Below are 12015 nucleotides of genomic sequence, written 5' to 3'. Positions count from 1 at the left end.
ATCACCTGACATGAGCCAATGGAAATAGATATTCAAGAAATCAACCATTTAGAGAAATTTATATCAAATATATGTTATGAAAAGGATTGTCCTGCATTTTTCTACCTTTTTTGCTACCTATGAAAGCTTCACAGATCTAAGTTATTTTTTACTTTCATATTTAGAGTTAGTCAATAAAGAATATCTAGCCCCATGCTGAGATATAAATTGGAGCATCTTCCTAAGGCCTCTAAAATTCTTGCACACATATGACGCTTCCTATCTTGCTAATAAGACGACCTCGAGTAAATGGATTTGCAACAGTTAAAGATCAAGATTAGGCAGCAATCATGTCTCTCAGGGGTCTGTGATTCTAACAGCAAGGACGGCTTCTGAGGCAAACTTTTGTTATCTTGCATCATCTAAAGTTTTCAGTCTGATATCTACACTTAACCTTTAGCTTGCGAATTTTACCTTCTCTACAACATTTCTAAAATAAAACCCTATTAAGTCTATCATCTCCCAAGTGTATGGGAGTGTGAGATAGGCCTCTTTAGGACAGACTGACAGATATTACAGAAAGATGCCTTAATGATCTCTGTGGTCTTTCCAGTAGACAAATGTAGATGTTTGTTAATGAGAGCAAAGGGAGAGAAGTATTTTATACTCTTGTCTCTTAGCATTAGAGACAAGAAGCATCTGAACACAAAGCAGAGTCAAAGTGTTAAACTATAAATGCACAGCAGATAAAAATGATAATACACAGACGATATATTTAATGAACAGTCTAAGCAAATCTTCAAGTGATTGCATAACTAAGCCAGTTCTTATTTTAATTCTCACATAATTCGATTGTGTTTTACAAGTATCTTTTAGAAATATATGTTAACTACTTATGGAATATTTTTATTGCGGTGAAAAACAACACAAAATCAATTTTGCTCCCATCACAGTCTCCACATGAGCAAATCTTCCTTTGTCATCCCTTCATGAGATCTCAGGCAGTCCTCAGAGCTGTCCAGTCACTCTGAGTGTTAAAGATGTTCACTATGGTCTGCTCCATTTGAAAACTACGGTCTATATCTAATGGACCTTAGACCGTGCTAGTGCGGTCTAATATTAAAAAGCCTGGTTTTAAGGAAGGAGCATGTTTTGGTTTTTCATTCCTTATCTCACTCTGCTTTCTGCTCTATTCCACTGGGAGAAGGAGAGAGTAAAAGAAAGGAAATATAATCATTTGATACCAAATCTGATCTCCTTGCAACCTTCACTTGGCGATCATGCCTACATCATCTGTGTAGTGAGCCTTCCAATAATGACCCTGTCATGCAGCGCTTATTTGGTTTCTGCAGGCATCTCTGCAGGAGGCATTTTCGTACCCAGTTTCTAATCTAGTGATCAGCACTGTATTGACTTTTTCAACATCTTCCTCAAATCCTATGCAATGTGTCACAGACATTTTGTGTACTCTAAAATGGAAGGCCAGCCAGAAAGGCCAAGCCTGACTGGCTTCCATGTGTGTATTAGCCCACATGAAACTAATGACTCTTTGCACTTGAAATAGTGACAGCATAGGCTTCTCCCCCTGCTGGCCCAATTCTCCTCCCAGCCATCTCTCCCCAATTCTACTTGCCTCTGCTCAACATAAACACAGGGCAAGTCTGCAAGACTATTGAATAAGCAAATTTAAAGAGGGACTCAAGCTTGAATTGTCTCACAATACCATCATAAATGGAGTAGTTCCCTGGACAATGGGACTCCAGGAGCAAAAGCCTGTAAGTTTTCTATTCATAGACTCTAAAGAGAGTTTGAAAGAGGTCAACTGCAATGGCTCAGCAACATTAGAGAACTAGGCAGTGGGCAGGCTCTCCCAAAATGAGTCACCCATGAGACTCACACATGTAACTCTTAACAGCACCTATATTTCGGTGCCTGCCACATTCAGGGCATTGTGCAAAATCGAATATGATACCACCAGGCATAAGAAATCTTTTGTCCCACTATTAATATTCTCCATATTCCATTTCTGTTCTATTATAGAGGGAAAAGAACTGTAAAAGCAGACTTATCTCCCACCCCACTGTAGGACCCTACCCTAAAACCTAGGCTTGGATAGCTTTGACTGGAATAGGAAAGATAAAAGTGCTAAACTGGGTATAACTATAAAGTTTTCATCTGAGTTAGAATTCACTTTTATAAGAGATTTTCAATTCCAGAAACTTTGTGGAAAGCTATGCAATCTGCTCACGGTGTTTTAAAAAATTGGACCAGGAGAGTCAGGAGAGCAAGTCTGCATGCACTAGTACATAACGTAGTGAAGCCATTTTTCATTTGTCAAACACTAGTGCAGACTGTTCAAAAATTAGTGGCATATTCAATGGGCAAGAGTGCCAATTATTCCCAAGGGCAAGCCAATGTGATAACTAGTCTCATTTTTCATGCTTTTTCTGAAATTCTTGAGGAATAATTCCCACCATTTAACCATATACTTTGAGCAATCTCCTTCATACCTTAGGAAATAAATAATAAATAATTATTTAGTAGTTTTGAATACATTCATAAGTTACCTCTAATTAAGCTTTCATGACCAAAAACGAATTTGATAGTAATTTCAAATCAAAAAACGAACACTTTATTTCCGAGTTATGTTAAGGGTTGATATTTCAAAGCACTAAAACAAAACAAAACAAAACAAAAAACAATGTGGCAAAATGTAGGCAATGACCAATCAGAATGGACGCTTTTCTGAGAGACAGAGCACGCCCTGCAAGTTACCGCCTTTGCCTTGCATTCATGTTTCAGTTGAATTGATCATGAGGAATCTTTGGAGTTTGGGGAAGAGAAGCAAGAGATAAGGTCACAAGGGGCTGCCTGGGAGATCAGGGTAATAAATATTTCCCAACTACTATTTAAGCACTTCAACACTTTCCCAGTTGGAATGATTGAATTGGTACCTACATCTGAAGATCAGCCCTGTTAACATACCTGAGCACATAGTTTTATTTATCTTATCTGAAGTCCCATTGAAATGACTTCAAAAGCATATCTGAAAAAAAAAAAAAGTGACATGGGAATAAATTGACTAAAAAAACAGAGTAAAGAAAAATGCAGCCCAAAATACACACAATGGAGGTTATTAGAGCTGTAAGAGCTATTCTCATGAATAGAGCTTGAGAGAAATTCTAAATCCCAGAAAGAGCAATCAGAGAGTAAAAGGAAGAAAACAAAAGCAATTGTTCAGAAAGTTCCTTCTGGGTTAAAGAAAGATCTAAGGCTTCCAATTAAAAGTATCCACTAAGTGCAAAGAGGACAAACAAAAAATATACAGGGAACACAATCAGACAAGTATAAAGAGAAAATCTTAAAAAGCTTTAGGACAGGGGCCAGAGGGAGTAATGACAAAGGAATGAACATCATGCTAGCATCACACTTCTTATCAATACTAGGTCTTAGAAGCCATTGGAGAAATGCTTTTAAAGTTCTGAGGGATTTTTTTTTTAAACCAGAATCGTAATTCTAGTTAAAATTATCACTATATTTGAAATCCCATAAAACCCCTGAAAGCTAATTGAGAAATATGTATATGTAAAATAGATGGCCATAAATCCATAGGTCCAGGTAAACCAGGTCTAATGGAGAAGAGTTGGGGCAAAATCCTCAGAAAGGAGAGATTGCGCTGTGACCAGATATTGGAGGAGATGAGGATGGACCCATCCAGGCCCTGTGGACAGATGGACACCACTGCAGTGTGGCTAGCCCTGTACATGAATTCATGAGACTCTGGTTGTCTGACCTTGCTCAGGGTATTTAAGCCATAGCTTGTACCTAAAAAAGCATGGCTTAGAATATTTAAAAGGTTTCTTTCAGTTCTAATATTTTGTGAGTCCTTCATCACAGTCCAATGACCGAGTGGCAAGGGGAATATGAAAAAAAAATAACATATTTTATATGGGAAATTTTTTTAGCCTCTGAATTCAGCTACCAATGTCCTACAGTTAGAGAGGGGGCTCTTTCCATCAGCTACCAATGTCCTACAGTAGAGGGGGGGCTCTTTCCAGAGGAAATTCTCTTTTGTGAGGGGAAAATCTTTCATTGATATGACACTTACTCTCTGGCCCTCGGGTGTTTATACTGGTTCTGTTGTTAAACAAGTATGCCACCTTGGGCTTGCGACTTACCTCTTTATGCCTCAGGTTCCTCATTTTAAAAGGGAAGTAATAACATTCCCTTGCTCCTAGGTTTGTTGTGAAGATTAAGTGCAGGCAAGGCAGTTCCAAGCACAGAATGAGTGTCCCATAAACATAGATAAATAATGATTAGGTTGAAATTGTTTTTCTTGTTAGATACTTCTGGTTCTGGAGCTCATATATTACATACCAAAAACACTCAATAAAGGTTCATTGAAGCAAAGGCCTGTAGACTAGTCTCCACACAACCAGACTAGTTCACAGAAAAGAATAATGAGGACATAGCTTGTATGTTTTACAATGAGAGTTTCAAACACTTATAAAACTAGACAGGTTAGTCTGTTGATCTAGGAATGGAAGTGGTAAAATCAGATGATTTGTCTAATATACTAGAAAAGCTACTTAGAAAGGAAAGACAAGTATAAATATATAAAACTAGCATCAAACAAAAAGTACCGGTTTGAATCCTGAAGTTTTATAATATTCATCAGAATTCTTACACACTTTGATTTAGCTTCTTTATCTTTAAAATAAGGCAGTAGGATTATTCTGTAGCTTGCAAAAGAGGATTAGAAAACGTTACTATAGTGAAACCTCTAGAATCAAAATAAGTCGATGATATTCACTGTTGGAACTGAAGAATTGTGGGTACAGTAACAGTAAGCCGTCTAGGGTGGCTTTAATCATCTGTAAAATCAAGTAAAGACAACAATTTCTCACAAGAATGGCATAATCAGAAAGAATACACTCTTAGAAAAGGTTTACCCATTCAAAGCATTTGTGTGATAGAAATTATGTGCTAATAGATAATGTTGATTTATATCAGTTAGAAATTAAAGAAGCAAGCAAGAAATGTTTGCTATATATTTACTCCTGCCCCAAAATATAACTGGACTTTTAAAATCTTGATGTCTTCTTGTGAAATAGCTAAGAGAATAGAATCAAGTCATTTATTGTTCATGAGACATACAGCACCCTCCAGTTTGACTATCAAGAACAATTCTCTGAAATAACTGACTCAGTTTATCCACTATTGATTACATAACAAATTGTTTCTCTTTGTGCTTTGGAACCAAGTTTGTGGGTCCTACAACATTCGCTAGCCTTTGTCTTGGCTTCATTTTATTCCCTCCATTTTATTTTTCTTTCTTTTTTCGAATACAATTTTAAACTCTGCTTTTTGTGTATCCTTGAAGTCCCTGTCCATAATTTTTGAAACAAGGTGCAAATTAAGTCAATAAAGAATAAATTAATTTCAAAATAAAGTAACATAACAAAATGATAACTATCTGAAATTCCTGGCTTAAATGTATATTAACTGGTACAACTTCTGAACTCTAATGTAATTTTACACTTAACAGTAAGAAGCTCACTGAATGTATGCTAGTTAACTTTCCCATTGTAAATTGATATTATAGTTATTCCCAAATAACTAAATTGAATTTACAGTTAATAGCTCTATCTCTTGACTGGTTTTCCCTGACTCTGAAATCACAGTTTTGGATCTGCAATTCTGAACACCAGACAGTACATCCTTACTCCTTTATCCTCTCTGTGCGAGGTGCTACCACCTCTCTAAATATATATCTTAGTTGCATTTACATTTTAATAGAAAAATATTACAAAGCAGCTGATAGAAGATATAGCCATGGGTTGAACTGATATAAAGTAATAAAGGCAGGATTTAGATGATGAGTATATACCAGATGCTTTATATATTCTTTTACATTTTCTCAAGACTACTGCAAGAGAGGAGTTATTAACCAGAGAAATATAATGAGGACCAGAGAGAACAAAGCAACCTAAGATCACAACAGTGTTAAATGTCAGAGATGGTATTGCAATCCAGGCGTTTCCGGCTCCAAGGATGCGTTCCATTACAATAAGATTTTAATGTTATATTTACCACAGAACATTGTACCTGATTTTAAGTGTTTGGGTCAAAATTGAAGCATAATTTAATTATTTTACCTAAAAAGATCTTTCACATTTATGATCAATTTTCCCCATTGAGACTCCATTGAGAATCTATTTTCAATGTCCCCCCAGTGTAAAACCAGAACCTACTCAGAAAATAAATTTATCGTTGAGGAATTTTCTCTTAAGACTTGACCAGTGATGATTAGCTTCATGGCTTTTCGAAACCAAGGATAAAATAAAGCATAAATCAAGGGGTTCATTGCTGAGTTATAGTAAGCAATCCAAGCTAATATTTCAAAAATATATGTGGGTGTGATGAAACCTAGGAAGGCATCAATTATTGAATCAATGATGTATGGCAACCATGAAACCAAAAACGCTATCACTGTGATGCCCAGTGTTCTTGCTGCTTTTCTCTCCCTCCTGGCCACTCTGTCTTTGTAGCTATCTGATGATCCCACAGTTTTATTGCTCATACTTTCCATTTTTCTAGCCTGTTGTTTAGCGATGAGGAAAATCTTGGAGTAAACAATGATCATCACAAGCGAGGGTATGAAAAATAATAGAAAATTTACCAATACCCAACTTTGATTCACTGCACCTTGACAGCCTCCCACACAGGTGAGAGCACTGACTAGTTCCTCCAGCCCAACTTCATTTGCACCTGTGCTAAGAAGGGTGAAAGAATAAACAATGGAAAAGAGCCAGGAGAAGGCAACACATATGCCAGAAACAGATATGGTGAATCTGGTTGGATAGAGCAGAGGGTCGCTGACTGCAATATATCTATCCAGAGAAATGAAACATAAGTGGAAGATGGAAGCATAGCAGAATGACCCATCGAAACAAGTGTGAAATTTACAGTAACTCTCCCCAAAGTACCAGCAGCCTTCCACGGACCTCACTGCACTAAAGGGCATCACAGTCACTCCCACCAAGAAGTCAGCACAGGCCAGGGAGGCCATCAAAAGGTTGGTTGGAGAGTGCAGCTGCTTGAAATGAAGAATCGAAATCATCACCAAGAGGTTTCCAAATACAGCCAGCCAAGATCCAAAGCAGAACACTGAGGGGTAAGCAACGTGCAGGATCGAGGAGACGCTGATGCAAATTCCTGACACAGACACCGTGAACTTGGTAGGATAGAGCAGAGGGTCAGTAACAGCAATGTACCTGTCGATGGAGATGAAGCACAAGTGGAAGAGAGAGGAGAAACAAAAAGCCACATCACAGTACGAGTGAAAAGTACAGAAGCTCTGCCCGAAGTACGAGCAGCTCTCGACGGACCTGACCATGCTGAAGGGCATCACCGTGACGCCCACCAGGAAGTCAGCACAGGCCAGGGAGGAGATGAGAATGTTGGTTGGAGAGTGCAGCTGCTTGAAATGAAGAATTGAAATAATCACCAAGAGGTTTCCAAATACAGCCAGCCAAGATCCAAAGCAGAACACTATATACAAAATCAGGCGAATCCCAGGCGAGTAGGAAATTTTGACACAGGATCCATTCAGGTTCTCGAAGCAGAGCTCAGCAGCTGCAGGAGGGGGCAAATCACTGCCCATGATTCTCTGTTTTGACACCTGGAAAAGCTATTATTTTCTGTGGCCAAATACGTCATCACAGTTTTCAAAAGACTTTAAGAAGGGGGTATTTACTATATGTCAGTAATTGCCAGTACATTCTGTCCCTAATTCTTTGTAAGTACAAATCCTTATTTTCATGGTTAGAAACTGATTCATATCTTTATCTTATAAAATCTACTTCCAACCGAATAAGTAGTTAGTTTTTATCATTACCCAAAATTCTGTTTGTTTAAACTTAAAAACAAAATCTTTTTTTGCATTAGCTAGTACGTATCTGAGAAGCATTAGTCTTCCAAGAGCTGTTATATGCTGCATGTAAGAATGCCATATTTTATTAGCTTTCTTTTCCTAATTTGTCAGATCTAGAATTACACCCCAAACACTCTGTCCCCTCAGGAAAGTAGCTTAATAATTTCAAATACCCAAAGCCCTTAAGCTTAAATCCCCATAGTGAAATGTGCAGAAGGAAAGAAACTTTAAATAATGATTATGTTTATGCTAAAAAGAAGTTTATGCCCTTCTAATATCCTGATGACATTTGACCTTTTTGTGAAATAGAAATGGAAATAGAAATAGTCTTTTTCTTTAAAACCTATGTCTAAAATTTGAAAGCTATATTGTTTATTTTTACTTATTTTTACTAAAAACATTTTACAGAAACAATTTTTCCAATAAATGATTTTTGGTCATTTTTACAATCAGCTTTTTTATCTAACAATTTATATTTGAAAATTTCATGCTTTTTTAGGTAAAAATCAGGATTATCTTTGTATTTATTTATTTAGTCATTTATTTATTTATCTGTTCATTTATCTATTTATTCATGGTGACCTTGCTTAATAAAATCCAGTAAGTTTCAGGTGCACAATTTAGCCATAAGGCATATGTTCATATATATTGCATTGTGTGTTCACTGCCCATAATTAGATTGCTTTTTATTCAGGTTACAGACATGATAAATGTATCCACACTCGTAACCACCTCCATAATCGAGGTATGGAATATTTCTTACACCTCAGCAATTTTATTTGAGCCCTTTTGCAGTCCACTTCTTCCCATATTTACCTTCTGCCCTGGGCGATCACTGATACCCATTCTATCACTACAGAATAATTCCCTTGGTCTAAAAAATCTCATCTAAATAGCATCATACACTACATACTCTTCTGTGACAAGCTGCTTCCTCTCAGCTCAGTGTCCGTAGCATTTGTTAGGTATATTAGCAGTTCATTCTTTATTATTGCTGAAGTGTATTCCATTGTATTAATATACCACAATTATTTTATCCACGTGCCTGTTGATAGACTTTTGGACTTGTGTTCAGTTTAGGGCTGTTATTAAAAGTATTGATATGAGCATTATATACAATTCTTTGCATAGACATATGTTTTTTTTTTTTTTTTTTTTTTTGGTAAATACCTAGAAGTAGAATTGCTGGATCATATGGGAAGTGTATGTTTAACTATACAAGAAACTACAAACTGTCTTCTAAAGTAATTGCACCATTTTGTACTCCCACCAGCAATCTATAAATGTTCCAGTTGCTTCAAGTCCTATTCAACACTTGACACTGTCATTTCTTTTTATTTTAACCATCTTAGATAGCGTGTAGTAGTATTTCGTTTTTAATTTAGGAATAATGATGTTGAGAATCTGTTTACGTTATCATTGGTCTTTAATGTATCCACTTTGCACATTTAGCCCATTTTTAATGAAGTTTACACTTTTCTTATTATTGAATTGACTGTCCTTTAGAAATATGTGTTATGAATATTGGACTTTTCATTTTTTTTGAGAGTATTTTTTGAAGAGTAGAAGGTTTAAATTTTGATGAAGACCAACTTATAAATTTGTTGTGTCACAATTATTTTTTCTGTGCTTCTTCTAGAGTTTTTATAATTTTAGTTCTTATAGGTCTATGATTCTTTTCATATTAACTTTAAATATGTTGTGATGGAGAGATCGAGATTTTTTATTATTGGTAGAAGTTATTTGGATATTCAGTAATTCCAGCAGCATTTCTTGAAAAGACTGTTCTTTCTCTAGTAAATGATGTTTGTTCTTTTGTCAAAAACCATTCAACCATATATGTGTTTCTATTTCTGGACACTATTCTAATCCATTAATTTCTATATCTATATTTAGGTCAATGCCTTATTGTCTAAACTGCAACTCCAAAGTAAGTATTAAAGCCAGGTTGTGTATGTCTTCAATTTTGTAGTCCTCAAAATTGTTTTAGACATTCTATATCTTTATTTTCATATGACTTTCAATTTCTAGGAAAAAAAATCTCTGTGGCTTTTATTGGTATGAAATTGAATCTATAAAATAGTTATGGGGAGAGGTACTGAAATATCTGATAGAACTGTGAGTTTGCTCATTCCACCTTATTGTTATGTCATTTATGATTTATGAATTTAGATGCTCTGCCATTAGCTGCATACATATTTAAGATTGCTATATTTTCTTGGTAACATTGAAGGATTGGACATCTTAATAATATCCAGTCAATTAAGCCACATACATATCATATCTCTCCATGGTTAAGAAGCCAAAGAAGAAAAATTAGACTATATGTATTATTTTAACAAAAAAAACATAAGCCAACATGAACAACAGAGAAATAAAATCCAAAGGGAACAAATAAGAAATAAATATTAGGATAATAGAATAAAACTCAAATATATATATAAAAAAAGACATAAGATGTAAATAGATTGAACTCTCCAATTAACAGAAGTTGTCAGACAGTATTAAAAGGCAAATCTCAACTACATGCTGCCTCTTGGAGAACACATATGAAGCATAATGACACAGATAGTTTGAAGGAAATAAAAGAGTGGGAAAAGATATATTATGCAAATAATAAGCATAAGAAAGCTATTGTGCATGCATATATGTATATATATATAAGATAACGTAAAACTCAAGACAAATAGTACTTTAACAAATGAAGACGGACATCATACAATGACAAAAAGACCAGAAGAACTAAATCTTAAGGTGAGTTCTATGTATATGGTCTGGGTTTCCTGCAGTTGGGTATCGGCAGAATTATATTTGAAGGCATTAATGATCCTGTTCCCAGTGGTGGAGAAGAAACTGGCAGCCCATAGCATACAGTGCCATAACATTTACTCAAATTATTATTCGTAAATAAATGACCTGAAATCAAATGCCTACAGAAGAAAGGCTCTGGGTGACCATGTGTTTGCTGCCAGACAACATTTTATTTTAAATGGCAAATGTAATTAGTATATAGTCCATTTAAATGCTCAATAAATGTTTATTGTTACCATTATTATTCTCATACTTTAGAAAAAAATTGGAAACAGTTTTCTAAATTTAGAAAGAATTTAACTTCTACTACATCTGTTGCAAATTCGCTTTTTCCACAAAAGATTTCTTGCCTTCCAATTTATAAAATATTTTTTATTCCCTGGTGTTGATACAGAGGATAGTCCTCTTTGTCAAAGTTAGTGAGATGTCTGTGATGTGTTCTTTATTAGTTACCTTTTCCCATCCACCCTCCCCCACCCCCACCCCAAGACTGTTTGAGGAATAATGACGGTAACCCCGGGATACACAGTCAAATCTCACATCCAAAATCATCTAACATGGAGTCTCTGTAGTGCAAGGTGTGAACAGGGAGAACACGCTTATATTTCATAATCTCTACTTAAAATTTATTGTTTGGTGTAGAATAGCCTCAATACTAAAGCCCACAGTGATGACTTTAAAAAGGAAAATGCGTGAACGTTCTCGCTCATAAACATAGATGCAAATATCCTAAACAAACTTTTACAAACGAAAGCCAGCAATATAAAAAAAAGATGCTACATCATGATTGATGTCTATGCCAAGAATGAAAGTTTGCTTTAATGTTAGAAAATCTATTCGTATAATTTTACATTTTAACAGATTAGAACTTTACAATTATCTGATGAAATGCAACAAAAGCATTTGATCGAATTCTAAATTTATTACTAACAAGAGTCTTAGAAGCTAAAAATACAAGAAGACTTCTGAACAAAAAAGGTCTATAAAAATAAGGCCTTATCACATATAATATACTTAATAGTGAAATTTGAGAGTATTTTCTTTAAGATGAGTAGCAAGGCAGAGATGCTTCAGTAATCAGAAGATTGAGGGGCCTTAAGTCCTCACAAGACATCCATAAATTCAACTATTTTCCAATTTTTGTTACATTCTCTACGCAACCAGCAGAAACATATATTCAACCAGCCTCTATCTAAGAGCAGTTAGAATCTCACCCATAGGGCCACCTCGCAGAGCTAGTGGGTAAGAGACTATAGGAGGGCGGAGGATGCTGCAGTTAATTCTAGCCA

General features: G+C 35.6%; 1 protein-coding gene across 1 annotated transcript; it reads right to left on the bottom strand.

Moving 5' to 3' along the window:
* Nucleotides 1-6229: 6229 nt before the first annotated feature.
* Nucleotides 6230-7645, bottom strand: LOC102895414 (trace amine-associated receptor 7a). Its single transcript, XM_006915412.1, has 2 exons — nucleotides 7218-7645; nucleotides 6230-6833 (listed from the first exon to the last, which is right to left on the bottom strand). Exons 1-2 carry the CDS (start codon nucleotides 7643-7645, stop codon nucleotides 6230-6232), a joined length of 1032 nt encoding a protein of 343 aa, XP_006915474.1.
* Between the last annotated feature and the right edge of the window lie 4370 nt (nucleotides 7646-12015).

This window comes from Pteropus alecto, unplaced genomic scaffold, assembly GCF_000325575.1.
Source record: "Pteropus alecto unplaced genomic scaffold, ASM32557v1 scaffold185, whole genome shotgun sequence".
Lineage (NCBI taxonomy): Eukaryota > Metazoa > Chordata > Mammalia > Chiroptera > Pteropodidae > Pteropus > Pteropus alecto.
The sequence above is the reverse complement of the archived record's forward strand: the minus strand, read 5'-3'. Positions and strand labels throughout refer to the sequence as shown.

Coding starts and splice junctions, on each gene's coding strand:
- LOC102895414 (XM_006915412.1), bottom strand. CDS start 7,645: ATGGGCAGTGATTTGCCCCCTCCTGCAGCTGCTGAGCTCTGCTTCGAG. Junction 6,834..7,217: donor CCTCTGCTCTATCCTACCAA/GTTCACGGTGTC, acceptor CTATCCAACCAG/ATTCACCATATCTGTTTCTG.